The sequence below is a fragment of the Typopeltis vanoorti genome, chromosome 7 (genome assembly GCF_054136105.1).
Source record: "Typopeltis vanoorti isolate ZY-2024b chromosome 7, IOZ_Tvanoo_1.0, whole genome shotgun sequence".
Taxonomy (NCBI): Eukaryota; Metazoa; Arthropoda; class Arachnida; order Uropygi; family Thelyphonidae; genus Typopeltis; species Typopeltis vanoorti.
In genome coordinates, this window is record NC_143555.1 from 138,375,282 (window position 1) to 138,403,135 (window position 27,854).

The following is a 27,854-nucleotide window of genomic DNA, read 5'->3' on the forward strand; positions in this document are numbered from 1 at the left end:
CTAGTAAAAGTTTAGACTTTTCCCAATGGATCCTATGGCTTGGATTTTCAATTCCGTGTTGAGAGAGGCCAGATTTCTGCGGTTTAAAAGACAAAGGTGGTCTTGATGTTCCGAGATGCGTTTCTGAACAGACCTACCTGTCTGTCCAAAGTAAGACAATTTGCATGAACATGGAATCTCATAAACACCAGGCAACATCAAAGGTGAGAGTTTGTCCTTAGGAGAAGGTAACAAGTTGTAAATTTGGTCGATAGGTTTGTAAGTAGTGGCAAAATTGTATTTCTTCATAATTTTAGAAAGACGTTCAGAAATGCCTTTGACATAAGGTATGGGAATCATATGGATTTTTTCCTCTCTGGTTTGATGTGTGGAAAAATGACTGATGATTTTTTTGAGTTGTTTTAGGATTATATCCATTTAGGATGGCTGTATTTTTGATTACTTCTAATTCTTGGTTTAAAGATTCTTCAGAGAAGAAGAATTTGTGTGCTCTGGAAACTAGTGATTTAATAATGCCAGATTTCTGAGATGGATGATGAGTGGAAGAATTGTGAATGTAGCGACCTGAGAACGTAGGCTTGCGAAAGACAGACGTGGCGATGGAACCGTCTTCTTTTCTTTGGATGTGTAAGAAAAGAAGACTTGTTTCTAGAATACCTTGAGGAAAAAATATTCACTTTTGAATCAAAACCAAAAAATTGGTTAAGATATGTCGACGACGTATTTGCAGTCTGGGATCATCCCGAACATGAATTACAACTGTTTCTAGATAAAATTAACCTTCTTCATCATTGCATCAACTTTACGTTAGAAAAAGAATCTCTACAGGGTATCTCCTTTTTGGATTTACACATCCAAAGAAAAGAAGACGGTTCCATTGCCACGTCTGTCTTTCACAAGCCTACATTCTCGGGTCACTACATTCACAATTCTTCCACTCATCACTGTCATTCTTACACTCATATTCCCACCATTCCTTCCATTATAATTTAGTTTCCCTGACTCTCTGTGTTAGGTCTCATACCAGTTATTAGTTTTTCAAGACTCCTGATACCAAATGCATTCGGGTGTAGACCATCTGTTTTATACAAATCTAATCTTTCCTCAAACTCACTCCACACATCCAAAAACTAGCATCATTCCTTCTACACAGCCTACACATTGAATCGTTTGCTATCATAGCCCTCTTTCTTAATTCACTTATTTATTTATCATATTGAGGTAACATAATTTCACTTTCTCACTCTTCACCCACACTTTTTCTAACAACCCTTTCATGTCCTCTCTCATACTGAACTTATCACTAGTTAAGTTGTCAGTACCTACTACAATTATGATCTTGTTTACTTTTCTTTTCGTTTTTGAATTGCATATGCTATATTTTTAATTTTAACTCCTGAAAAACTTGACGTTATAACCTGTTCATCAACAGCATGTCTTATAATAGAGTCCCCATAACAAATAACATCCTTCCTTTTACAAACAACATTCCTTACCCGATTTTTGCTTTCTAATTTCTTATTGTGCTGCTTAATTTTCTTTTCCTCCCTATGTTCATTCAAATGCCTTTTGACTTTCTGTAATTACAGCATCGTCTTTCTGATAATCTACTCTAAATTTGTTATTTTGAAGGTTAATTAATTTTCAATGAACTCTTTAGAGGGGCAAGCCTTCTTGTTCTCAACTTCACTGCTCTTCTTAGCATTACGTTTCTGTGTGTTTTTTTAACTATATTTATTATAGCAGTATCTTAACAAAAAAAAAACACTAAATATATGCAAATCTACACTAATATACTATAAAACTCTAATTTTCTAAGGGAAAAACACAATAAAACAGTTAAAAACCACCACTTTTACACAAGCTCTAAATTCATTGATCAACCATGCATATCATTTCTCTTCAACTTTACAGATTTATATTTAATCAGAATGTAGCCTACACCATATAAAATTAAGATGGTGTTCTCATTAATTTAACACCTTGTGGTTACTATCGAAATAACTTCAACACAAAGAATAAATTAATTGATATGGCCATTTGGGTAGTTAAATGAAATTTTAAAAAACTATTTTGTGTCTAGATAACAAAAAAGAAAAAAGTGTAGAAAATCTTTTTCTGCATAGCCAAGATTTGAACTAGCCTGTCATACATGAATAAATCTGATCCACAGAAGTATTACTTTATATGACTAATGTTTTTCAAACTCAAATTCTCAATACAAAAAACGTAGACTCACCAGTAATGATGTAATGAGAGTCAGCACTAAAAGCCACATCCCATACCCAACGTTGTTCTTCTGTCTTTAGTTCGATCATTGGAGTTGCTAGTGGTGGCTTGGTGCTTGATGAAGAATATGCATTATTTTCTAATGTCCATGCAGAGGAAGTTGTAACAGGTTCCTTTTGGTCCATTGATAACTGCAAATCTGATGTCCGCCAGATCTTTGCTAGAGAATCAGCTGAAGTAGTTACTAACAAACTAAGTGGGTAAATTAAGGGAGAAAAAAATCAACAAATGTTTTCATATGCATTTTCATCTAATAAAAAATTATATGAAAATCATTTTAGGTATACAAAGTGCAATAAAAATAATAGTGGAAAGAATTTATTAAATATTGCATTTTTTTTTTTTTTTTTTACAGAAATGTTGTGTAAGTATTCTCCTAAAAATGAGTAACGCTATCTTGAGAAAAGTTCACTTGATGGATGACTAGAACCTCCATAGTTCAGTTGGTTTAGATGAGTCCTTTGGCTGGAAAGATCTGTGCTCAAATCCATTCTATGACATGAGGAATCTTTATGAGGTATTTTCAATCAAATGGTGAGTTAGCTGGTCTCATATGGAAGTGAAGGGCTTCCTTTTGGAAACTCAGATTTTTAGTCCTTTAAAACAGGCAAACTGGCCATAGGAACACACACAATATACAACCATAGGAAACTATGGGAATAAGGATTAACCATTATTCTGCCAGATTTGATTTCAAACACATGCATAGTAAAATGTGCGTGGGTCTACATGAGCATAAATCATGAAGGAAAGAATGAATGATTCCCAACACCCTCTTTTAGGCAGTCACTTTTACAATACATCCTGTTTGTGCTCTATGGCTTTTCTATACTGGCTACTATCATTCCTTCACTTTCTTCTAATCATGTAAATACACAAGCAGCTACTGATCAACATTCATACAGAGTTCAGTTTGAACTCATAATCCTTATTACAAATGTCTTGCCAGTATACTTTCACATGAAAGACACATTTGTAATATGGTTGCTTAGATCTCTAGACTTTTATGGCACAAATATATCACATTCATGGCTTTTAAAAAATGTGATAACTTTTTCGGTTCAAGATACTTTTCACCTGCGCAGCCACTAATACTACAAAAATCCTAAAAGTACCAAAAAAAAAACTTATATAAACTCTTCCAGCCATCAATAAGCCATTGAAGAAAGAAAGTTCTTTCTTTCTCCTTAACCACTTGTCCACACATGACACTGGTAGCATTGCTATTTAGCAATGTGAACCGTTAAGGTTTTGCAATGTTAACAGTTCACATTATTAATATGTTAATAAGGTAGTACTGGAAAGAACGAAAATGCCCACAAGATTGGACCAAAGCAATAGTTATTCCCATCTACAAAAAAGGATACAAATCTGATTGTAACAATTATCGTGGAATCAGCTTACTTAGTACCTGTTATAAAGTATATGCAAAAATCTTAGCATTTAAACTTAAACGTATAGTAGACCCAAAATTAATAGAAGAGCAAAATGGATTCAGAAAAGGTAGGTCTTGCATAGACTCTGCATTTACGTTAAAATTATTAATTGAAAAACACAGAGAAATGAACATAGAAACACACATAGCTTTTATAGATTACACCAAAGCATCTGATAAAATTATTAGAGAAAAACTATGGGAAATCCTAGAAGAATATGAAATACCAAACCAACTCTTTAGAGCCTTATATAATATATATCAAGATAATAAAATATCTGTCAAGTACAATAATTCAACATCAAGCTGGAAACCAATAAATCGAGGAGTACGTCAGGGTTGCCCTCTCTCATCGGTTTTATTTTAATATATACATAGATAAAATCATAAAAGAATGGAAGATAACTACTAATGAAGGAGGATTCAAGATAAACCGTAACACCAGATTAGCTACTCTTCTTTTTGCTGATGACCAAATAATCCTTGGAAATAATGAAGATGAACTACAAAAATCATTATGCAGTCTAAATAATCTGATAAAAACATATGGTATGGGAATATCAACAGACAAAACAAAAGTCATGGCCTTCAAAGGTGCTAATCCAATAAGAAGCAAAATAGTAATAAACAACAAAATAATAGAGCAATTAAATACATTCAAATATTTAGGTTGCACAATGTCATATGAAAATGAAGCTGATATAGAACCAAAGATATCAAACTTTTTAAAAGTAATAACAGGCATTATAAATAAAATTTTTAAACCCAATTATGTACAAAAACACACACGAATAAGAATCTGCAATACAGTTGCTAAACCAACCTTACTTTATGGCAGTGAGATATGGACAATAAAAAAAGCATGTGAAAGAAGAATCGAATCATCCGAAATGAAATTTCTGTGCAGAACTGAAGGAGTCACAATAATGAACAAAATGAAAAGCAGCGAAATCAGAAAAAAACTTGGAATTACAACCTCCCTAAATGAAACAGTGAATTGCTATAGAGAAAAATGGAAAGAACACATACTAAGAATGAATAGAAGCAGAATACCTACACAAATTCTAAATTACCACCCAAAAGGTACTCGATGCAGAGGAAGACCCTTAAAAAAGATGGAATTGAGTCTGGAACAGGCCACTTGGCTTATAAGCCTGGAAAGGACGCGGTAAAAATTCTAAATTTCTGATTTAAAATTTTGGAGTTTTTCACCTAAATTTTCAGTTTTAATTGTAAAAACCTAAATTTAGTTTTTTAGTTTATCCTGCTCAAAACTATTTAGCTTTGAGCAGGATAAAATTAAATTTTACTGAAAAGAAGAGAAGAGCGTGTGTAAGAAAGTTTTAAAATGAATCAAGGTTGAGCAGCTTTCAAAGATGAATTGAAGACTCAAATACATAAACATCACTGAAGAAAAACTGAAAGAATTTGGAAACAAGAACCAAATCTTGGAGATTCAATGGTATATCCTGAAGAAGACATTGATTCAATCAGAGAGGCAACCTCACCACATGCCTCTCTGATTGAATCAATGTCTTTCTTCAATGTAAGAAAGCAAAGCACTGTGTAAAACTAACTAAACACAGTAAGAACATCATAAATAACAGAAAGGTGGCAAAATATTCTGAAGGCTATTGAAAAAAGCTTAGAAACGGAAGAAAACTATTGTAAAAGGAATAAGAGATTATTAAGGTGACATGAAAAGTGAAGATAAAGATATTCTAGATGTGTGGAGTATTTACTTTAAAAGACTGCTAAATGAAACAAGCAGTGTCAGCATGATGATAGAAAACTCTCAATAGGAATGAAGTCAGAAATACATATCCATACTTGAAGTAGGAAAAGTCATCAAAAACCTGAAATGTGGAAAGGCAGCTGGAATAGATGAAATTTGGCCGGAAAGGCTCAAATATTGAGGTATAAAAGGTTTACAGTGGCTGCATTGCATAATTCAGAAGGTCTGAGAAGAGGATCAAATTCCAGATGATTGGAGCAGAGCTCTCATAGTACCCATCTATAAAGAGAGAAATAAAACTGAACGTGAGAATTACAGAGGTATTTCCCTACTGAGTATTTCTGGTAAGATTTATGCAAGTATACTTGAAAAACAGCTAAGAAAAATTGTGGAAGGGAAACCTGGTGGTATGTAAGTATCAAGGATTTATATGTAAGTTTTGTTGATCTGGACAAGGCATATGACAAGGTGCCAAGAGGAAAGCTCTTCAAAATGTTACAGTAATATAATAGTGTAAATGGAACATTATATCAAGCAATATATAATCTCTTGTTTACGGTGTAAGTCAGTAAGATAAAATCAAGTGTGTGACAAGGGTGCACATTATCTCTACTGTTATTCATTAGCTATATGGATCTCATGAATTGGTGATGTTAATCTTAACTTTTTACTTTATGCAGATGATGTTACACTTCTGAATAAATCCAGCATAAGACTGAAGGATTCCTTGACAATTTAATAACTTCAAAAGATATATTTCGGTGATTACAGCACATTTCTTTATTATTCAGTTATATAAAACACTGAAATAATAGTTCCCGACAAGTTTCGTAAATCGTAGGATTTACATCTTCAGGGGGTAAATAGTATAACTTAAAGTTTAAACAAGAGAATTAATAAATACAAATCATAACCGTCTGGCTATTCATAAAACTCAAATAACAAAATGCAGATATATAACGTTATTGATGTTGAATAATACTGGACGATGTCACGTGTTCTTGTTCTCGTTCATACAGTCCGAGCTCAGATTGAGGTAGATTTTTTATTGGAGCTGACCACACTTGATGGAGAATTAAATTTAATAACTGTTGTAATAAATTTGGTATGAAAATCAGCAATAAGAAGACAAAGAAAACAGACAGAAACACTGAAAACATCAATTGTATCCCTACATGGTAAACCTATAGAGCAAGTAAAACATTTCAGCTATTTAGGCACAATGTTTGGTGAAGATGGTAGATTAAATATGGAAATAGACAACAGAATTAGTAAAGCTGGTATGGTAGGAAGTTAGCTGAATAAATTTATAAGGAATAAAAAATAAATTAGTCAAAACACTAAATTAGGTGTATCCAAGACAGTGTTCAAACCAGTTTTAAGTTATGGATCTAAGAGCTGGGTTAGAAATAAAATGCTTGATCAAAAACAAGAAACCACTGATATGTGAGTTCTGAGAAAGATTAGTGGAGTGACCATATGGCATCAGTGGCGGTATCACACTAAAAACGAGATATTAGGAAAGAACTTCCCATTGTCACCATTCAAGAATGTGTTACTAGAGTTGACACAGTAAAAAACTGCCTTAAAAACAGAAATATAAGAGCTGATAATATTGTAGTCTTGACAGATAACAGATTAATTTGGAGGAAAATTATTGATTGGAAGTTAGTAATGGCATAATTTTTTCATGTAGTACAATATTCTGTACAGCCCTGAGGGTACATATTAGGAATTTGATAGTAATGAAACCTGAATTATAATTTCATGCTCTTCTGGTTATTTTTATATGACAATATAAAAACTGACAATATGTACAATTGACAATATGTACTTTTCATGTTGTCATTTTGTGTTCCTTATGTATGAGAAGAGAAGACAAATTTTTTGTCTTCTCGCCTCAATGTATGATTTCTTGCCATTTCTTCTGTTCTTTCCCACAATTCTCTTTTGTTTTTTTTATGTGATTTAACTTTTTCTGTTTTTATTTTGAGTGATTTTGTTTTGTTACATTTCCCACAATCTCACTTTACAATATTTCCAGTGATTTTCATCTGTTATATTTCCTTCCATTTCTTTTGTCTTCTGTATGTGACATCATTTACTAAGAAATTCAGTTTGCGACAGCAAAGGTTTTCAGCTGTTAGTGTTTGTAGTAGTAAGCTTAAAATAGAATTAATTTGATGAGACTATTTCTTTTCCATAACAAAGAAAATTTCTTTAATTTAAATTACAACCAAGTAAAAAAACTTTTAACATTTTCTATAATTCATTATAGTGCATCAGCGGATCATTTCATTATGATTGGGTTTATGTGTGTCTACTATAGACACACACATAAACCTGTGTGTTTCTCCTGTGTATATGTACAGAAAAACTACAAGCCTATAAAATAAGAACCATTTTATAGGTATTGGTTATTTCAAATACAAATTAATGATGTCTTATCATACTCTACATATACAATTGTAGAACTGAAATTTTCACTTTTCATCAATAATTACCATTATTCCAATTTACAATAAATAATTTCATACAGATTATCCATAAAAGCATGGTGGTATTTTAAATGCCAACATTTTGTTAAAAAATAATAATAATAATATACTGCAGTGCTAAATACTGTGAATGACATCTGGAGTGTAAAGTGATTTTTTTTTTAAATGAAAAAGTTCAATGTCAGCTCCACATGTACTCAAAATACATCCAATCTTAACTGAGCTCTTGTGTGCAAGATTTCTGAAGTAACTATAATTACAATATCTAATTTTGTCTTTTAACTTTTTTTTTTTAGTGAAATCAATATGTATATTTTATTCATTACATAACCCCCCCCACCCCTCAAAAAAAAAAAAAATCAGAGTATAAAGTCAGGACTAATAGGTATATAGTTTCTTTCAAGACTGTGGAGTAAAACTCTTCTGAAACCTAAAATACATTTTTTCTTACGTTGAATCAGGACTAAATTTGCATTTCAAAGCAAACCGTCTATGTGCTGGAAGTTTCAGATGTTTGGCTGGATGAGCAGCATGAGCAAGGCTGAATAAATAGCAATGTCCCTAAAAATTAAAGAAAAATAAAAACTTATATGTTACTGATTGCTAATCTAGTTTTTATATAAAATTATATTAATTTATGCTATGTTTTGAAATAAATTCTTAGAAAGAGAGATTCCGTATATTATGCATAATAATTATTAGATGCTCTGAGGTTATAAAAATATTATCATAAATACCATTTGATAATGAATAGTTTAAAATTAAAAGAAACACAAGTATTAACCACAGTGAAAATTATTTAATTGTAAATATTTCATCCTAAGTATCTTAGGACATCATCAGTACAGTAGTTTAAAACAATAGGAATAACATATAGTTAGGGCACATGATTACAATAGAATCTAATTAAACGTGCGTAATAATGTATTACAGAAGTAAAAAAAGAATTATTTAACACAATTTTGTATGACAATTTCCCATACTTTAGGAATAGTAATATAATATTATATATAATATTATATATTGTATATTTATATAATATAATATATACATATTAATATAAACATTTATACAAAGAAAGTTGTGAAGAGTTACTACACAGACCAAACTTAAACCATAACGACGTTCTTACTATTCCTAAAGTAGGGGAAATTGTCATACAAAATTGCGTTAAATAATTTTTTTTTTTTTTTAAACTTCTGTAACATGTTACGCACGTTTAATGAGATTCTATTGTAATCGTGCGCCCTAACTGTATGTTATTCCTATTATTGTTTTAAACTACTGTATTGATGATGTCCTAGATACTTAGGATGAAATATTTACAATTAAATAATTTTCACTGTGGTTAATAAGTGTGTTTCTTTTAATTATGATCGCATCACAGGTTTCATTATTTTAAATAAAAAAAAAATGAATAATTTAGGTGATAATTAACTAAATTGAAAATCTATTTCACTAAGTTTATTAATATTCTGTTAATTTCAACATGAATGCTGCTTAAGAGATACCTGTGCCATAATGGTCAGACTAGATTATACACATAAGGAAATAAATTAGTAAACTTTATTTGTCAAGTATTTCAACTTGAAATTTACAGGTCATCATCAGTGGCAGAAAGGCTAGTAGTATGAGGTAGAATGTCAACATTGGATTATTTAAAAACAGTACAAGCTATGTGTTGATGATGTCAAAGAACAAAGCACGATGTGCACTATAGTAATAAATATATCTTAGAAAAAAACAAAAAAACTATTGATGTCTGATAAGACTTATCCAAATTTTTGATAAAGAGAGTCAGTCATTCTTATTCAGGATAGGACAATGAAGCAAAGCCTATAACACTCCTTAAATAACCACTCAAACCTGAAACAGGATCGATGGAGTAAATGTGTTCTAAACCAGAAGATTCCATAGTCAGTGTCAATTTCATGTTGTCAAAGCCAGCTCAGACTTTTTATTAATGATATAGGACAGGTGTTCTTGTAACATTTTCTTTGCAGAACGTCCAGTTTGCTCAAAATAAGAAAGATGACAATCACAGGGAACTTGGTAGATGCCAAGCAGAGAAAGAGAAGATCGCTTATCTTTAGAAAAGGGAACCATGAGGAGTTTTTTTTGAACAGTACCTACTTATTGGTCCATGTGTGTGAGGGGTTGCAGTAAACAGTGAAGGATAGGCAGCCTGAGGGAAGATTTATAACTAGGGTATTGAGAAAAGGAAGTGTGCTGTTGTTTTCAATTTTAGGGTGAATTGAATGTTTAGGTGGATGAGGAAACTGTTTATAGTTTGGCAGCTGTGAGGCTGCAAGAGAATAACATACTTCCAAACAATTAAAAATACCAAAAAATCAAATACAATAGTACACTTCCTTTTCTGGATATCCAGTTGTTACACATCTTCTGTTAGGTTATCTATCCTTCACTGTTTACTGTAAACCCACCCACCCACACATACCACCAATCTACACAGAAACTAGGTATTATTAGCACACTCAAAAAAGCAGGCCTTTCTGATGATGCACTTGAAATGTGCCACTGGACTGACTGCAAAGGCACCCAGTCCTTACATCAGACTAAAAACATGGTATGAACATAAATTCAAGGAAGCCTGATAAATGCTTATTAACCAACCAAATCTCTAGAAAAAATGATGGCCTAAAAGTCCCAAGGATTTGAATAGTCTATCCATAACCCACAGCATCTGGAAAAGAAGAAAACCAACAATTTTTCAAGCAACAATACTCACATAACGAATAACAAAAGAAAAGAGAATTTTTTTTCCCCACCAAAGGTTAAGCTAAGGGCAGTAGTTGACTAAAGTAGTCATTCTCAGCTTACTGTAGTATATACCAATGTGGCTTGTGATCCTGTGTGTACATACATGGCATAGAGAGAGAGGAGTGAATGTTGAAAGTGGCAGTGAATGTATGTATGAAGATGGAGTATATCGCAATGTGGGTGGAGACTGAGGAGGTATATGTGGTAAGCAGTGATAAAGGTGATTTGGTAGGTGTAGTGGGGAAATCACAACCAACATATGGCTTGGATAGGACTGGCTATAGACCTAAAAATGAACTGTTGTGTTTGTTTACAAATGCCAGAAGTATCAGAAATAAAGGAGATGAAATGGTTTCAGTGATTGAGTTTATTTGCCCCCAAATCATTGGAATAAGAAAAACATGGTTGAATGAAGATGATATCGTAACAGGAATAGAAATGGAAGGGTGCAGTATTTTTCATGAGGATAGAAAGGGCAGGAAGGGAGGGGGATAGCTGCTGATGATAGCAGGGGAATTGAGTCCACATAAGGTAGACATAAAAGGGAGAAATAGTGGCAATGGTTATGAGGCAATGTGGTGTAATGTGGAGGTTGAGAGGAAGACATATTTAGTTGGATGTTGCTATAGGTCTAGGAATGTGGAAGGTGGTGATGAAGAAATGTATAAACAACTTGGATTAGTGAACAAAGGAAGGGTAATTATTATGGGTGATTTTAATTATGGTGGTGGTATAAATTGGAATGAAGAGATAGCATTTGGGAATAAGGAAAGTGAATTTCTCGAGTTCTTGAGAGATAACTGTCTCAGGCATCATGTAAAGAAAAGCACACGAGGATCAAGAGTTCTAGATCTCATAATTTCATCAGAGGATGTAATTGTTAGAGGGGTTTCACATATCAGAAAGTTGTATATGGGGGTGCAGTATCTCGAAAGAGAAAGGTCACCAGTGGTATGCCACAGGGATCAGTTTTGGGGCCATTGTTGTTCGATTTGTATGTTAATGATATTGAGTTGAGTTACTAGTGATATCCAGCTGTTTGTAGATGATGCAAAACTGGGGAGAGCAATGTTAATGCCTTACAAGAGGACTTGAATAGATTGCATGAATGGGCAAATAAGTGGAACTATCAGTTCAATGTTGCCAAGTGCAAGTTTTGAGATTTGGTAAGCAACGATGGGATGCAAAGTATACACTTGGTGGGGAAACTTTAACAGAAGTAGAGGAGATGAGAGATATAGCAGTGATGGTGGACAAGGACCTGAAATTCAGGGACCACATTGCACAAGTTGTGAAGACATCACATCGAATAATGGCAATGATGCAGAGAACCCTGACATGCAGAAATAGAGAGTTATGATTCCATTGTATAAGGCCTTGATCAGGCCTCATATGGATTATTGTGCACAGATTTGACGAAGATATGTTGGAAAGGGTACAAAGAAGATTCACAAAGGTAGTCAGTGGTCTTTGGAATGTGGAGTACGAGGACAGATTGAAGAATACAAGTTGCAGAGCCTCGTGAATAGGAGGAAGAGGGGGAATATGATTGAGACATATAAATTGGTCAGGGATTGTTATCAGATTGACATGGAAGAGATATTTCATAGATTTTTCACTGGAGAGGGGTGTAGAACAAGAGGCCATTGCTCGAAATTGTATAAGGAGGGTGTGAGCAAAGGAGTGAGAAGCAGGTTCTTTGCATGGAGGGTAGTTGGTGAGTTAAATGCATTGCTTGAGTGTGTTGTGGATGTGGACACATTGAATCAGTTTAAGACACGTTGGATGAGCACTGTATGCAATAGTACCTCCCACGATGAGTCTCTGACTCCATGGAGGTCGAGTGTTGATAATAATAATACATGTATTTCTGAAGATGTCCTTGATATAAAGATTGAAACATCATCTTATTTTAATATAATTAAGGTAAGTTCTTGAACATGGTATGTCTCCATAATTACTGATAATGATTACAAAGAAAAATCGGAATTATGGAATATAAAATATTAGGATAGCGTGTGAACATATAGACTGTAGACACTGGTACTGCACGCCCACACTTCATAGAACCGAGCTTAGCAATGTGCCAAGAATAGTCAATTCATTCTAAAGGGGAGAAAGAAATAAAGGATGTACGAATTGGTCACCAACATGCAAAATCATATGCTTTATAGGTAAATTTTCCAATTGTTGTATAAGCAAAATAGTTAGCACTTTAAGAACTAGAATTTTCATAAACGAAAAGCTAATTTTTCGACATATAGTAATAAACACTCATCACATGAAACACATTGATTAACCTATTATCGGAATGGATTCCCCTTCTTCTGACATGTGCAGAAGTGTCACAAGGTCTCGCATCTGTGGGTGTACAGTAAGAGAAGGAGAGGTTGATATGACAGTGACCTATAAACTTTGTGTGTGTGTGTGTGTGTGTGTGTGTGTGTGTGTGTGTGTGTGTGTGTGTGTGTGTGTGTGTAGTTAAGAAAAGGGTCAGAGCTGGTTACTGGCATAGTTGGCCGAGTGGTTAGCATATCCACACTTCAACCAACAGGTCACGAGCTTGAATCCCACCATGGGCATGAATGTTTGTGATTGTCTTTAGGTGGAAGATGAATTTCATTGCCCGGTGTGAGACCACCTCCCCATTTATTGGAAGCCTGAAAAAGTTCTATCTTTGGCCTTTAGAGTAGGTTTCCTGACATGTAAAAATAAATAAAAAATGACAAAAAATATATAAAAAACTGACAAAATATGGGAAAAAAAATCCTTAGCCCACCAATGGTACAAATGTACTATAGGTTTAGGCAATAACCTTTCATGGGTGATAACCACACAAAAAAAAAAATCTTTCACAGAGCAGTGAGAGATTGGAACAGCCTGACTGCTGAAGTAGTGAGTGCATCTAGCATTAATGAGTTCAAGAGAAGGTATGAGAGTTGGTCTGTGATTTCTCTTGATGAGCCCTTGACTTACTGGTAGTCTCTAATGATGAAAATAATAGATGGTTGTTGAAGTGGTGAGGGCTTCGGTGTAATTCCTATAAAACCACTTTAACTCCTGCTAGCACTTTGTTAATGGGTTCAGTGAGAGGTGGATAGTTTAGGTCTCCTGCAATGAGTCTTTGGATTCCATGGAGTTGTCTGCCCAATAACACCTTATATGTTTCTATCAAGTCTCTGCTTTTTCCTATCATCTAGTTTCTGAAGCCTACAGACCAGGCTATTCTGATAAACATTCTGTAGACCTACCCAATCTTTGTCACCCACCTCTCGTTCTTTTCTATAATTTCTTCATCTCCATGGAATCCAGATGACAAGATATGTAAGCAGTAATCTAGATGTGACCTTATTAAAGCCTTATGAAGGGAACAATAACCTCTCTATCCTTGTTTGTCAGTGAATTCTTCAACAACCATGTAATTGCACTGTTTTGGCTTCCTTTGCAATATACCTTCTAAACTTCAACTGTCCACAATCAACTCAAGTCAAGTCCCTCATCAGTTTCCTGCACTTCAGTTTCATCAATATAGTACACGGCTTGTGGTCACTTTTTCCCAAAGCACATCCCACCACTTGGTCAAATTAAACTGGCAGCCATTTACTTCTATCATACTTACAGTCTATTTTATGTCATCCTGCAGATCTCTACATCATCTTCATTGACTATCTACCCCCACTGCTCTAATTTACATAACAGAGCATGAGGAATTTTGTGAAATCCCTTTGCAAAGTTCAGCAGTATCAATGATTAGCCATTTCCTTTATCCAACTCCATTGTCACTTTATTATAAAAAGTAAATTACTAAGGCAAGTCTACCCTTTACAATACCATGTTGCCCCCTTATAAAGTATCATCTTCCTATCCACCCATTACAGAATCTGTCTTTTACCAATTTCTCCAATACCTTAATCACTACTCCTGAGACACTGATTGGCCTATAATTTACTACTTCAGTCTTAGTGTCTCCTTTATACAGAAGCACCATTTTGCTATCTTTTCACTCCACTGACACCTTGCCAGTACCCAGGTTTAAATTAAACATCTTGGTTAGAGGAGGTGCTAATTCCCTTGTATACATTCTCATCCAGCATTGCAATATCACCACCTGGATGGTACACACTTTGGAAAAAAGATCACTCAAAAACAACTAGTTTGTTTGCTCTTGTTACCTCACCACTGTTGATACTTTTTAAAGTTATCCTTCCACAGTCGCTACTCCTTTTATTTGTCACATAGGAAAATAACTCTTTAAGATTTCTTTTGGCCTCATCAGCTAGCTTTCTCTCATAATTAGGTTTAGTTTCCTTGCTGATTATCTTTTTCTTTTTACTCCTTCCACAATCTTTTCTTTTTCTGCAACTATAATTAATGATGCTATTCATCCATCTAACTGCTACCAGATTTATCCTTCTGACTCAGGGTATACAGTCTGAATTCTGCTTTATTCAAATAATCCGTGATAACCTCCAATGCATCATCAAAATCTCTCTCACACTCAAATTCTTATGCCATGGCACTGCTGAAAGCTGATTCCTCAGATTGCTATAATCACCTGCTTTGTAATTCTACATATATATTCCTTCTTCAGAGAAAATTCTACGTTTGGCAATCTCCCAAGCCAAAACTATACGATCACTTTCTCCAAGCGGAGGAAGCATGGCTAGATTGATTAGTGTTAAGTTCTATGATGCTATGATTAGATATAACACTTCTATTGAACCTTGTGTCCTCTCCATTAGATGTTGCCTCACATAATTATCTCTCAGCAGCTGTATAAATTCCATTATTCTTGTTACCATTATTCTCAATCTATGCCTCCATAGTTGAAATCCTTAATAATTATTCAAACTGCATTTATCTTGCTAAGTTGGTAATGCATGCTATTTACATTCTCCCTTATACCTCCTGGAATATAACAGGATCCAATTACATATTTCATCCTGTTGGCCTCTATCTCAATATATAGCCTCAAATGAACTGTCCTCTGCATCCCCCTCCCCAACGTACTTCTACACTTTCTGGCTTCAATTCATCTCTATCATTAGCAGAACCCGTCCCCACATCCTATTCCTTATATCCTCTCTGAAGATAGTATATCCTTTGCATTCTATTCCTGTGATTATATCATCCTCGGTCAACCAATTATCCCTAATGTCTATAACTTTTGGCTAAGTTGAGCTACCAATGCCAAAAAATCCTCACCCTTATTTTGAATACTTCTGGCATTAGCATAGATAAACTGCAAAACACTCTTTACCCACAATTAATCTATACATCCAGAATGTCTTTAGTTGTTATGCCACCATTATCATATCTGATCCTATTATAGCCACATCCTCATTTTTAAGCTTCTTCAATAGCATCCCAACATTTTACCAGCGTTCAGATATTCATCTTCTATATTCTCTAGTCTTCTCAAGAATTCTACACAAAATGTTTCAGTTTCTTTACATTTTTCTCTGTATTTTCTAAGAGCAGGTACTGACTTATTTGCTAGGAACTTTTGCTATACTTTCTTCTTTTCCATGAAAGCCTCTTTAACTGAGTCCAGTATGGAATTCTCACTTTTCTGCCCTTGAAAACAACTTTACCACATGCCTCCCTGGTTATTCCATGTTTTCTTCAGAGTCTTCCAAGTCTCCAAGAGTTGACTCATTTTCAAATTCCTTCATTTTTCTTGAATAACATTTGTGTATTTGAGGCTACAGTTCATCTCTGAAAGTTGCTTGACTTTGATTCTTTTTAAAACTTTTGTTCATACTTTTCTTTTCACTGTGAAATTCATACTTATCCTGCTCAAAACTAAATGGTGATCCCTTTCTGTTCCATTTATGATGGTGAATGAACATATCTCTATCAACAATAACACAGTCAATGAAACTTTTCTCATTTCTTGTATCTTCTCTTCATTTGTGATTTGTGCATATCTTTATGCTGGGACATGATATAAGTAATGACTAGTCCACATATTGAGCAGAAATCCAGCAGTTACTTACCATTATATCTCTGATGTTCGTTTCCTAATCTGCTGTTCATATCTCCAATGAAGACCAACTTTTCCTTTATGTTAGTTGCCTTATCAAGTGAGCTGAAAAATTCCTCCACTTTTTCTTAATAGAAGACAACTGATTTGTATGCAGGACCATATACACAAATAAGTCTATTTATCCAATACCCAATTTTGATGTTTGTCCATATCACTCTACTTGATACTGCCTGCATTCAAGGTTATTATCAGGTTTAGTGTTCAAGACTCTAGTTACTCTTTCCATTCCATAATCATTGCTATCTGAATATAATATCTTGTAGCTGTGATTTAGACAAATTTCCCTTGCTTCTGTTTTCTTTGTTTTAGAAATAACACATTGGTAGTACCAATTATGTCAGTGTGTTATTTCTCTAATTCTTCTGCCAGTTCCACTTCTTTTTTGTTTCAATTAATAATGCCTGTCTTGTAATTTTGCTGATGATGATGAGTTATGTTTGCTCACATGCTGGTACAATCATTATTTGGTCTTGTCTAATGTTAGACACAGCTTAATTCAATAGGTTAAACTGTAAATAATGGTTATCAGAACAATCGATTTTCAAACTTTTCTGATGTCAGCTAGGAAAATGTTTAGCTTGAATTAGCCATTTGAATGTAACTTAATTCCATTGAGCTGAATTAAAGAATTCAAGCATTATTATGCATTTCTTTGAATTTTGTTAGCATTTATTAATAATCTTTCCCTATCACTAAACATTAATAACAAATATAGTAATTACCATTTATTTAACATCGGAGGGCAATTTCCATTCTGATAATCAAAGCATTATATAACTGAAGTACAATTACATGGTGCTATACCAGAAGTTAGTTGATATGCAAGGGTCAGTTAACTGAAGGGTCACTGTTTTCAAGGTCAGATAAACAATAGATTACAGTAAACATATATTATTTTAAATTTATACCTTTATTAGTCATAATAATAAAATCAAATAATTTGAATTTGTGGATGTGTTTTATTTGTAATTATACAATATATCTCCAAGTCTGACATTGAAATTTTATTAAGTGCTTGCAGAAATTGCAGCACCTAGTAAATTAAAGTACAGCAAAAAAAAAAGCAAGTTAGCAAATTACCATGGAAAAGTTTTTTCTTTTTTCAGAAAAGGAAACTATATATTAGCAGTAAGTATAATAGCAACTTATTATGTTTAGGATCATTCTCTCTTTGCCACTTAATAATTTTAGCAATAGATTGAACTTTACCATAGAATTAGAACAAAACAATTCTATAAATTTCCTTAATTTAACTTTAGCTGACTCAAGAATCATACTGAAACAAAAAATATTTCACAAACCTACACATATTGGTAACTATCTACATTTGAACTCTTATCAACCAGTCTATCAAAATATCAGTTATCCTTTGAGAATTTATAAATGCATATAAATTTTCCATGAATAGTAGAAATCTTCCATGAATATCCACAACAACTGACTAATTATGCAAAATTCATAGCTAGGACTTGATAATCATCCCACAAACCAAAGAAATTTTCCCTTTGCCAAAATTAATAAAATTACCTTATATTCAAAATATACATAGAGCATTTAAATATGTATATGTAAAAACACAGATTATAAAACTATTTTTCACTACAAACCCAAATATTAGCAAACCTTTTAAGATCCATACCAACAACAAAAAAAAAAAAAACTATGTATACAAGTTTCCATGTCAACAAAATTGTGATTTTATTTACTCAAATTCAACCATTTGGGCACAATTGCCACACCTACAGGAATACTTTCTTGACTATAACATCTCAATTCTTGATTACCAAAGTTAAAAAAAAAAAAAAAAAACAGAATCCAAAATACAAATCCCACAATTGAAAAACTGAAATTGCAGCTCCCTCGCTAGAACAAAATCATATCCTGCAGCCCAAGGAAGCAAGCAATTATTTTAGATATTCAAAACAATGAAATAAAAGTATGCATTTCAGAAACCATAGTTATAAGAACCAATAACAAAAAAAAGTAATAAATATTCAGAACACACGCAATTTACAGACAAAAATTACTAGTTGTGGTGGTGTTGGAGGTGGGCGGTAGATGGCGTTGATTCTTGGTAGAGGTAAGGTGTAGAGACAGTTGAAGATGTCCTCCCGTGATGAGTCTTCGGACTCCTTGGAGGTATCAGGAATAATAATAATAATATCCATTATCCCTACCATGCTCTCAGAAAACAGTCAGCTATACATTAAAATTATGCCCAAATTCCAACTAATGCCAAGTGAATGTTCACGTTCCTTTCTGAATCGTAAAATATGACCTTTTTTTTAAAAAATAAAAAAATTAAAATTAAAAACATCTGTCTAGTGCTTCAACATGATTTAATTCACTATTCAATCACTATAAATTATTAGTAAATGACAACAGAAGAAAGAAGAAACATTATATCTTACTTCCGGTATAATTTCAAGTATGACTTTCACTGTTACAATATAATATAGCCACTTCTTTTTTCTAATTTCTGCATTGATTTTTAGCACACAATTTATTATTATTTTTTTTTATTTAATCACTTAACAAGCCAATGAGTTTGACGGGGGGGATGCTCCTGCCAGCCTGGCTGGCCAAGTGGTTAGCGTGTCCACTCTCCAGCAAAGAGGCTGCAGGTTCGAATCCTGCTGTGGGCATGGATGTTTGTGATAGTCCTACAAACTTTGTGTGGAAAGGGAATCTGCAACCCTACATGTTATATTCAGGCAATGACAATCAAGGAAAAGAAGGAGTAGCCATAGTATTCAACACAAAATACGAGGCTAATCTTCTTGAATGGCAGTCAGTCTCAAGTAGAGTAATGTGGGCAAATATGAGAATGGGGAACTGGACAATGAGACTTATTTGTGCCTATGGTCCCACAGAAGGTTCTACTAAGGTAGAAGTAGAGGAATTTTTTGAGGCTTTAGAAAAAGCAACTGACACAATGAAAAAGGAAAAGTTGGTCCTTGTTGGGGATCTAAATAGTAGAGTAGGAAATGATTGTGAGACATACAAAAATATTTTGGGAAAATTTGGAGGAAAGAGCAAAGCTAATAATAATGGCAAATATCTGTTGGATTTCTGCTCAGGACATGGACTGGTTATTACTAACACCATGTTCCAACATAAAAATGTGCACAAATTCACATGGAGAGAAGAGGCTAGGAATAAGAAAAGTCTCATTGACTATGTTATTGTTGATAGTGATGTTTTCTCCCTGGTGCAGGACACCAGAGTGTACAGAGGATTTGAAATTGGAAGTGATCACTATTTAGTCTTGAGCAGGATATAATTGAATTTCATATTGAAAAGAATAACATGTAAGAAAGTTTTAAAGCGAATAAAAGTTGAGCAGCTCTCAGATGTGAACTGTAGACTAAAATACAGAAATATTATTGAAAAGAAAATGAAAGAGTTTGAGAACAGGAATCAAACCTTGGAGATTCAGTGGCAAACTCTGAAGGAAACATTGATTGATTCTGCCAGAGAGGCATGTGGTGAGGTTGTGTGCAAGGATAAAAAAATCAGAACTCCCTGGTGGACACAGGAAGTTAAAGAGGCAGTGAAGGAAAAGAAGAAAGCATATCAAAAGTTCCTGGCAAATAAGTCAGCTTTTACTCTTACAGAATACAGAGACAAATGTAAGAAAGCTAAACAGTGTGTAAAACTGGCTAAACAAAAGTCATGGGAGGACTTTGGCAAGAATATAGAAAATAAATATCAAGAAGGTGGCAAAATATTCTGGAGGTTGTTGAAGAAGCTTAGGAATGGAGGAAAGTGTGCTGTAAAAGGAATTAGAGATGATAAAGGTGAAATGAAAACAGGAGAAAAAGATATCCTTGAAGTATGGAGTAATTACTTTGAAAAACTGCTAAATGAAACAAGCAGTGATGACAGTACAGTGGTAAAAAACACTGACCAGGCATGCAGTCAGGAATACATATCCATACTTGAAGTAGAAAAAGCCATCAAAGGCTTGAAATGTGGAAAGGCAGCAGGAGTAGATGATATTCGACCAGAAATGCTGAAGTATGGTGGTATAAGAGTCTTATAATATAAGTGGCTGCACTGCATAGTTCAGAAAGCCTGGACAGAGGGACGAATTCCCGATGATTGGAGTAAAGCTCTCATAGTACCCATATATAAAAAGGGAAATAAAACTGAATGTGAGAATTACAGAGGTATTTCCCTACTGAGTGTTCCTGGCAAGATCTATGCAAGTATACTTGAGAAACGGTTGAGAAGAATTGTGGAAGAAAAGCTTGGTGAAGAACAAGCTGGATTCAGGCCAAATAGAGGCTGTCAAGATCAGATCTTCACTTTACAACAAATAGTCGAGAAAGCATGGGAATATAACAAAGATCTGTATTTAAGTTTTGTCGATTTGGGAAAGGCATATGACAAGGTGCCAAGAGAGAAGCTATTCAATACGCTGCAGTTATATGGTGTCAATGGGGCATTATATCAAGCAATACTTAGTCTTTATTTGAGTTGTAAGTCAGCAGTTAGAATTGAAGGAAGTACAGGAAGATGGTTTAATGTTAAATCTGGTGTGAGACAAGGATGTCCATTATCCCCTCTGTTATTCATTATCTATATGGATCACATTATGAAGGAATGTGGTATTAAACCTGATATCAAAATTGGAGATGTTAATGTCAGCTCTTTGGTTTATGCGGATGATGTTATACTTCTAAATAAATCCGCTACAAGTCTGCAAGATTCTCTGACTAAATTGAATAGCTGTTGTAATAGATATGGTATGAAAGTCAGCAATAAAAAGACAAAGACAATGAAAATAGGCAGAATCATTGAAAATGTCAACTGTGTTGTGAATGGAGAACCTGTGGAACAAGTAAAACATTTCAGCTACTTAGGCACAATTTTTACTGAAGATGGTAAACTAAATATAGAAATAGACAACAGAATCAGCAAAGCTGGTATCGTGGGAAGTCAATTGAATAAATTCATATGGAATAAGAGAGAAATTAGTCGGAACACTAAATTAGCTGTATTCAAACCAGTTTTAACTTATGGATCTGAGAGCTGGGTCAGAAGTAAAACACTTGACCAAAGACTAGAGACTTCAGATATGAGAGTCCTAAGAAAGATTATAGGCGTGAACAGGTGGCATCAATGGCAGTATCATATTAAAAATGAGGATATTAGGAAAGAACTTGACATTGTCAGCATCCAGGAATGCATTAGCAGAGCTAATCTCAGATGGTATGGTCACTTAAATAGAATGGGAGAGGAAAGATTAGCAAAACAAGTGTTCTCTGCCAGGTTGGCAGGAAAACGACCCAGAGGAAGACCAAGATATAGGTGGATTGATACGGTACAAAGTGCCTTAGATGATAGAAATATAAGATCTGATAATGTTGGAGTCTTGACAAGTAACAGACTGATTTGGAGGAAAATTGTAGATAGGAAGTTAGTAATGATGTAATTTTTTCATGTAGTACTGTCATATCCTGTACACCCCTTGAGGGTACATGGCAGGAATTTGATGATGATGATGAACCCTACCACTTATCCTAGCAGAAGACATTATTGCCAAAAACCATGTGAGGTATGGCAGTGACCATACAGCGTCTACGGACATCAAATGTAAAATTTTTTTTTCTTTGGGGGGTGCTCTTAAACATAATAAACAAGGAGCTTCGTACAAAAAAAAAAAAAAAAAAAAATCGGAAAAAAATATATAGCTATATTAGCATTAAACTTCATTTTAATTTTATGGGTAATTTTAATAGACAATTTTACTTCCCATTAATACATACTTAGGACAACATTACTCTTATACATTTTACACACATTTAAAAAGAACTGGTGAAATTACTGGTTCTTTGGTTTTCTCTTGTTGCACAACTGGCAAGTTAATATTTTAGCATATTTCTAAGAAATAATAAAAATTTTGTGATGCAGTTTTTCATTAATTTCCATAAAATTTTGGAAAGGTCAGATATTAGAAGGCTGGATAGAATTCATTGTATATATTTCAGCAATGAGTTCAAATTCAAAATTCTATAAATTTGTCAACTGCAGTGGGCATTTGAAAATTGGAAGTCGGAACTAGTCAAATCTTGGGTTATTCTTTCTTTCTTTCTCTCTTAGTTAGTTTTGGTGTGAGAGAGAGAATAGTTGAGTTCTTTTTCTGATGATTTAGCAGTAAAAAATACACAGGTGCTTGTGTTTGGGCAAAGCAAGGTAGTTCTATCAGTACAAAAGAAATACAAGTCCAAACAGCAAATCATGTTCACTAATGTCCTTTTCTGATATTTCTAAATTTCACTAAAAACATTTAACTAAATTTGAAGATAAAAATAATAATAAGTAGAAAAAAAAATCTATGAACGACTTACTTTATTATCTACAGCTGCCATAAAATTACCTTCAGGATCAATATGAAGACTCTGAATAGATATTTCTGGATCTGATGCCTATAGTAAATTACAATTCGAAAAAATTTTCAGACTAATTTTTTTTTTATCTTATTTTATATATTTATATATATAAACAATATTTATATATTGTTTTTCATGTAATACTATCATATCTTGTACATCCCTTGAGGGTACATGTCAGGAATTTGATGCTGATGATAATAATATGCATATTAGAAAATATAATTAAGCAAATTATAATTAAAAATATAATTAATATAATAAAAAAAAATTAAGCCAAGCCTCTGGCCATGTAGCACCCACAAATGCCCTAATTTGGCAGATGCAACTTGCAGCCTTGACATAGCCCTACACCCAATCCCACAAGGTTCCGATGATGGTCAGACGATGTCCAAAACGGTCCAAACGCCGTTAACCCCTGTTCCAGTTTTTACATAAGGATATTCTTCCCCTTCGTTTTCCCCCCCCCCTCCCCCCACAAAAAATGCGGCCCTAAACAAAATAATATATATATATTTATATATATATTATTAATAGTAACCTGGGTTTTGTCCAATCTTATTTCCCGCATCAAAATGCACCCCCCCCCCCGTTTATAAACAACCTTCAGCAAGATCTTGGAAGGCATCATAGAACCAAAAACAAGGTATGTACAAAATTTTTTTCCACCTCTTTTATTCTGCCATATTGCCTTCTATACTCACCCATAATGTCCTAAAAAAAAAATATATATATATACCCCCTTTTTTTGAGTAATGTTAGCCACTGTGTTTAAAATAAGGGACACTTCTAAACAAAAACAGGCTATAATAGCCGTAATTATACTAATAGTGTTTAAGAGGAGTAACATGGGATTTTCCCCAGAAACTATACTTTATGCATATTAGTATTAAAAGAAAAAATAATAAATATCCATCATTATTTATAAAAATAGGCATTCCCCCCCCCCCTCTTTTGATAAGTGCTCTGAAAATAACTGAGTAGATAAACCTTTAGTATGAATTGCTTATTCTTGCACTATTGTAAAGACACAAAGCTCTCCCCAGAAGCTGTATATTTGCCTTTTGTTAATTCTTCAGAATGAGAGTTTTAGTGGCTAGATACTTGCTTTAATGTTTCTTTGATTCAAATGAACTACATCAGCCAAAGCACATACAAAGAGACTTTGGTTTGGCCTAAAAATCAGTAATACCAAGAGAAAAAAGTTGAATATATAAAGAGAAGCAGAGAACGTAGCCTCATGAATAATACTTTTCATCTCAACCTTAGAATAAAAAAAAAATATATATATATATATGTTAAATATTATTTAATGACTGAATTCCGAGATAATAGAGAAACAAGTAAATTTAATATAACCACACAACTAGTTTCATCGGAATGCCGACTTCGTCAGGTGTGATAACATAAAGAGCAAATAAAAGATCGTAAAAAAACATTGCACCATTACAACAACAGAGCATTAAAAATTGTAGTTATGTTTGAATTGGAGTCCGAGCTACAGTTCTATTGAAGTTACACGCTCTACATGCAAGCGTATAACTTCACGAGTTCACCAGTACCAAATAGCAGAGCTATGCGAGTCTGGCAGACTATAACTGAGATTGCTGTTCATGCGGGAAGAGTCAAGGATTATTTCTTTTGATTCCAGGATATGACGTTCTAATTTATTGTAACATTTATGAATGTTGGATGTTGAATTCCAATCTATTTGATGTTGGTGGCCTTCATCATTGGAGTTAACTGAGAACAAGACAAGGCTGGAGAGGGTGCTGGCTCAGGTTCTATTGTATGAGATGTCTCTCTGGTGTTCTTCGAGATGTAGGCAGATAGACTTTTCAGTTTGGCCATAATATGGTTTCCCACAGTCACATAAAATTCTGTAGACACCTGGAAACTGAAGATGGTGATGATTTTCTTCGGGGTGGCTTAGAATTGACAGGAGTTTAGGTAGAGTGGAGAAATACGTTTTGATATTGAACTTCTTCAAAATTCTTGCCAATTTAGGGATGAGAGAACTGATGTAAGGTGAGATGTAAGCTCTGGGGCTGGTAGAAGCCTCAACAGTGTTTTGATGACAGTGGTATAGTAGTTAATTAATACTTTTGGAAGAGTATCCATTATTTGTGAAGGTCCTTTTAAGATGTTTCAGTTTATTTTTGAGCTCTTCTTCTTCTGACAATACGGACCTGGCATGATGAGCAAGAGTGGATATGATGCCTAATTTTTGTGCTGGACAGTGGTGAGAGGGCGCATGCAAGTATCATCTGTATGTGTGTGTGTGTGGGGGGGGGGTTCTGAAGATTAGAAATGGCAGAGAACTATTTACTTTAAGTTCAGCGGTAAACTTGATATCTGGATGAAAGTTGTTCAAATGATTTAGAAAAATGTGAAGGTCGTTTATGCCGTGCTCCCAAATCAGGAAGATATCGTCTATATAACGGAGCCAAATTTTAGGTTTCAGTGTAGCAAAAGAAATGGCTTTTTCTTCGAAATCTTCGAAAAAAATGTTAGCTAGTATCGAAGACAGTGGACTACCCATGGCCAATCCATTATTTTGTTGTTAAATCTTGTCTTCAAACTTGAAGTAGCCTGAATTAATACAATGTGAAAGTAAAGAGAACATCTTTTTTGAAATGTTATTTCTTAGAGAGTGAGAACATCTTGGATGGGAACATTAGTAAAATGCGCTACAATGTCGAAACTTGCCATGATATCTGAATTCTTGAGATTTAGGTTTTTTATTTTGGAAACAAAGTCAGCTGAATTTTTGATGTAAGAAGAAGAAGATTTCCTTGCAAAGACTTTCAAGGGAGTAGCAAGATATTTTGAAAAGTTATAGGTAGGAGAGTCAGTACTTTCAACCATGGATCTTAAAGGAATATTTTCTTTATATATCTTTGGAAGGCCGTACTATTGGGGAATGAGCGGATGAAGAGAACATAGAGATAGACGGACATATAACTTATCAAGATATCTTGCTACCTTCTTAAAAGTCTTCAGCGAAATGTTTCATGTCACCGATTCGTTCTAATAAAAGATCTAATTTCATGTCATGAATTGGTGACATGAAATGGAACTTAGCCTATCTCTTTAGAAAAAACTCACTTTGGTAAACTGTTTAGCAGTATCTTTAGACCCTGTGTCATGGACCACCATAAAAGAGATAACCACCCGCCGGGCTTCAAGAACTCAGGAAATCAATACATCTAAGCTAATTAGGAAATTTAATTCACTCAGATTAACACAAGAACAATTTGCACCTAATAAGCATCATGAAGGCCTTAAAAAATTAGTAATAAACAAATCATCTTACACCCTCCCCCTTAGTCAGGAAGAAAGTTTTAAAGCGAATAAAAGTTGAGCAGCTCTCAGATGTGAGCTGTAGACTAAAATACACAAAGATTATTGAAGGAAAAATGAAAGAGTTTGAGAACAGGAATCAAACCTTGGAGATTCATTGGCAAACTCTGAAGAAAACATTGATTGATTCTGTCAGAGAGGCATGTGGTGAGGTTGTTTGTAAGGATAAAAAAATCAGAACTCCCTGGTGGACACAGGAGGTTAAAGAGGCAGTGAAGGAAAAGAAGAAAGCATACCAAAAGTTCCTGTCAAATAAGTCAGCTTGTGCTCTTAGAGAATATAGAGACAAATGCAAGAATGCTAAACACTGTGTAAAACTAGCTAAACAAAAGTCATGGGAGGACTTTGGCAAGAATATAGAAAATAAATATCAAGAAGGTGGCAAAATAAAGGGAAATAAAACTGAATGTGAGAACTACAGAGGTATTTCCCTACTGAGTGTTCCTGGCAAGATCTATGCAAGTATACTTGAGAAACGGTTGAGAAGAATTGTGGAAGAAAAGCTTGGTGAAGAACAAGCTGGATTCAGGCCAAATAGATGCTGTCAGGATCAGATCTTCACTTTACGACAAATAGTCGAGAAAGCATGGGAATATAACAAAGATCTGTATTTAAGTTTTGTTGATTTGGAAAAGGCATATGACAAGGTGCCAAGAGAGAAGCTATTCAATATGCTACAGTTATATGGTGTCAATGGGGCATTATATCAAGCAATACTTAGTCTTTATTTGAGTTGTAAGTCAGCAGTTAGAATTGAAGGAAGTACAGGAAGATGGTTTAATGTTAAATCTGGTGTGAGACAAGGATGTACATTATCCCCTCTGTTATTCATTATCTATATGGATCACATTATGAAGGAAAGTGGTATTAAACCTGATATCAAAATTGGAGATGTTAATGTCAGCTCTTTGCTTTATGCGGATGATGTTATACTTCTAAATAAATCCGCTACAAGTCTGCAAGATTCTCTGACTAAATTGAATAGCTGTTGTAATAGATATGGTATGAAGGTCAGCAATAAAAAGACAAAGACAATGAAAATAGGCAGAATCATTGAAAATGTTAACTGTGTTGTGAATGGAGAACCTGTGGAACAAGTAAAATATTTCAGCTACTTAGGCACAATTTTTACTGAAGATGGTAAATTAAATATAGAAATAGACAACAGAATCAGCAAAGCTGGTATGGTGGGAAGTCAATTGAATAAATTCATATGGAATAAGAGAGAAATTAGTTGGAACACTAAATTAGCTGTATACAAGACAGTGTTCAAACCAGTTTTAACTTATGGATCTGAGAGCTGGGT

At 34.0% G+C, this 27,854-nt stretch overlaps 1 protein-coding gene across 1 annotated transcript in view; it reads right to left on the bottom strand.

The window, feature by feature from the left end:
- The window catches only part of Lst8 (MTOR associated protein, LST8), a 59,166-nt gene that overhangs the window by 13,115 nt on the left and 18,197 nt on the right, over nucleotides 1-27,854 (bottom strand). The window contains exons 5-7 of the mRNA XM_090395499.1: nucleotides 23,144-23,221; nucleotides 8,409-8,518; nucleotides 2,240-2,481 (exon numbers count right to left, since the gene is read on the bottom strand). Of these exons, the coding sequence (XP_090251625.1) occupies nucleotides 2,240-2,481; nucleotides 8,409-8,518; nucleotides 23,144-23,221 (430 nt within the window). The remainder of the gene's footprint in view (nucleotides 1-2,239; nucleotides 2,482-8,408; nucleotides 8,519-23,143; nucleotides 23,222-27,854) is intronic.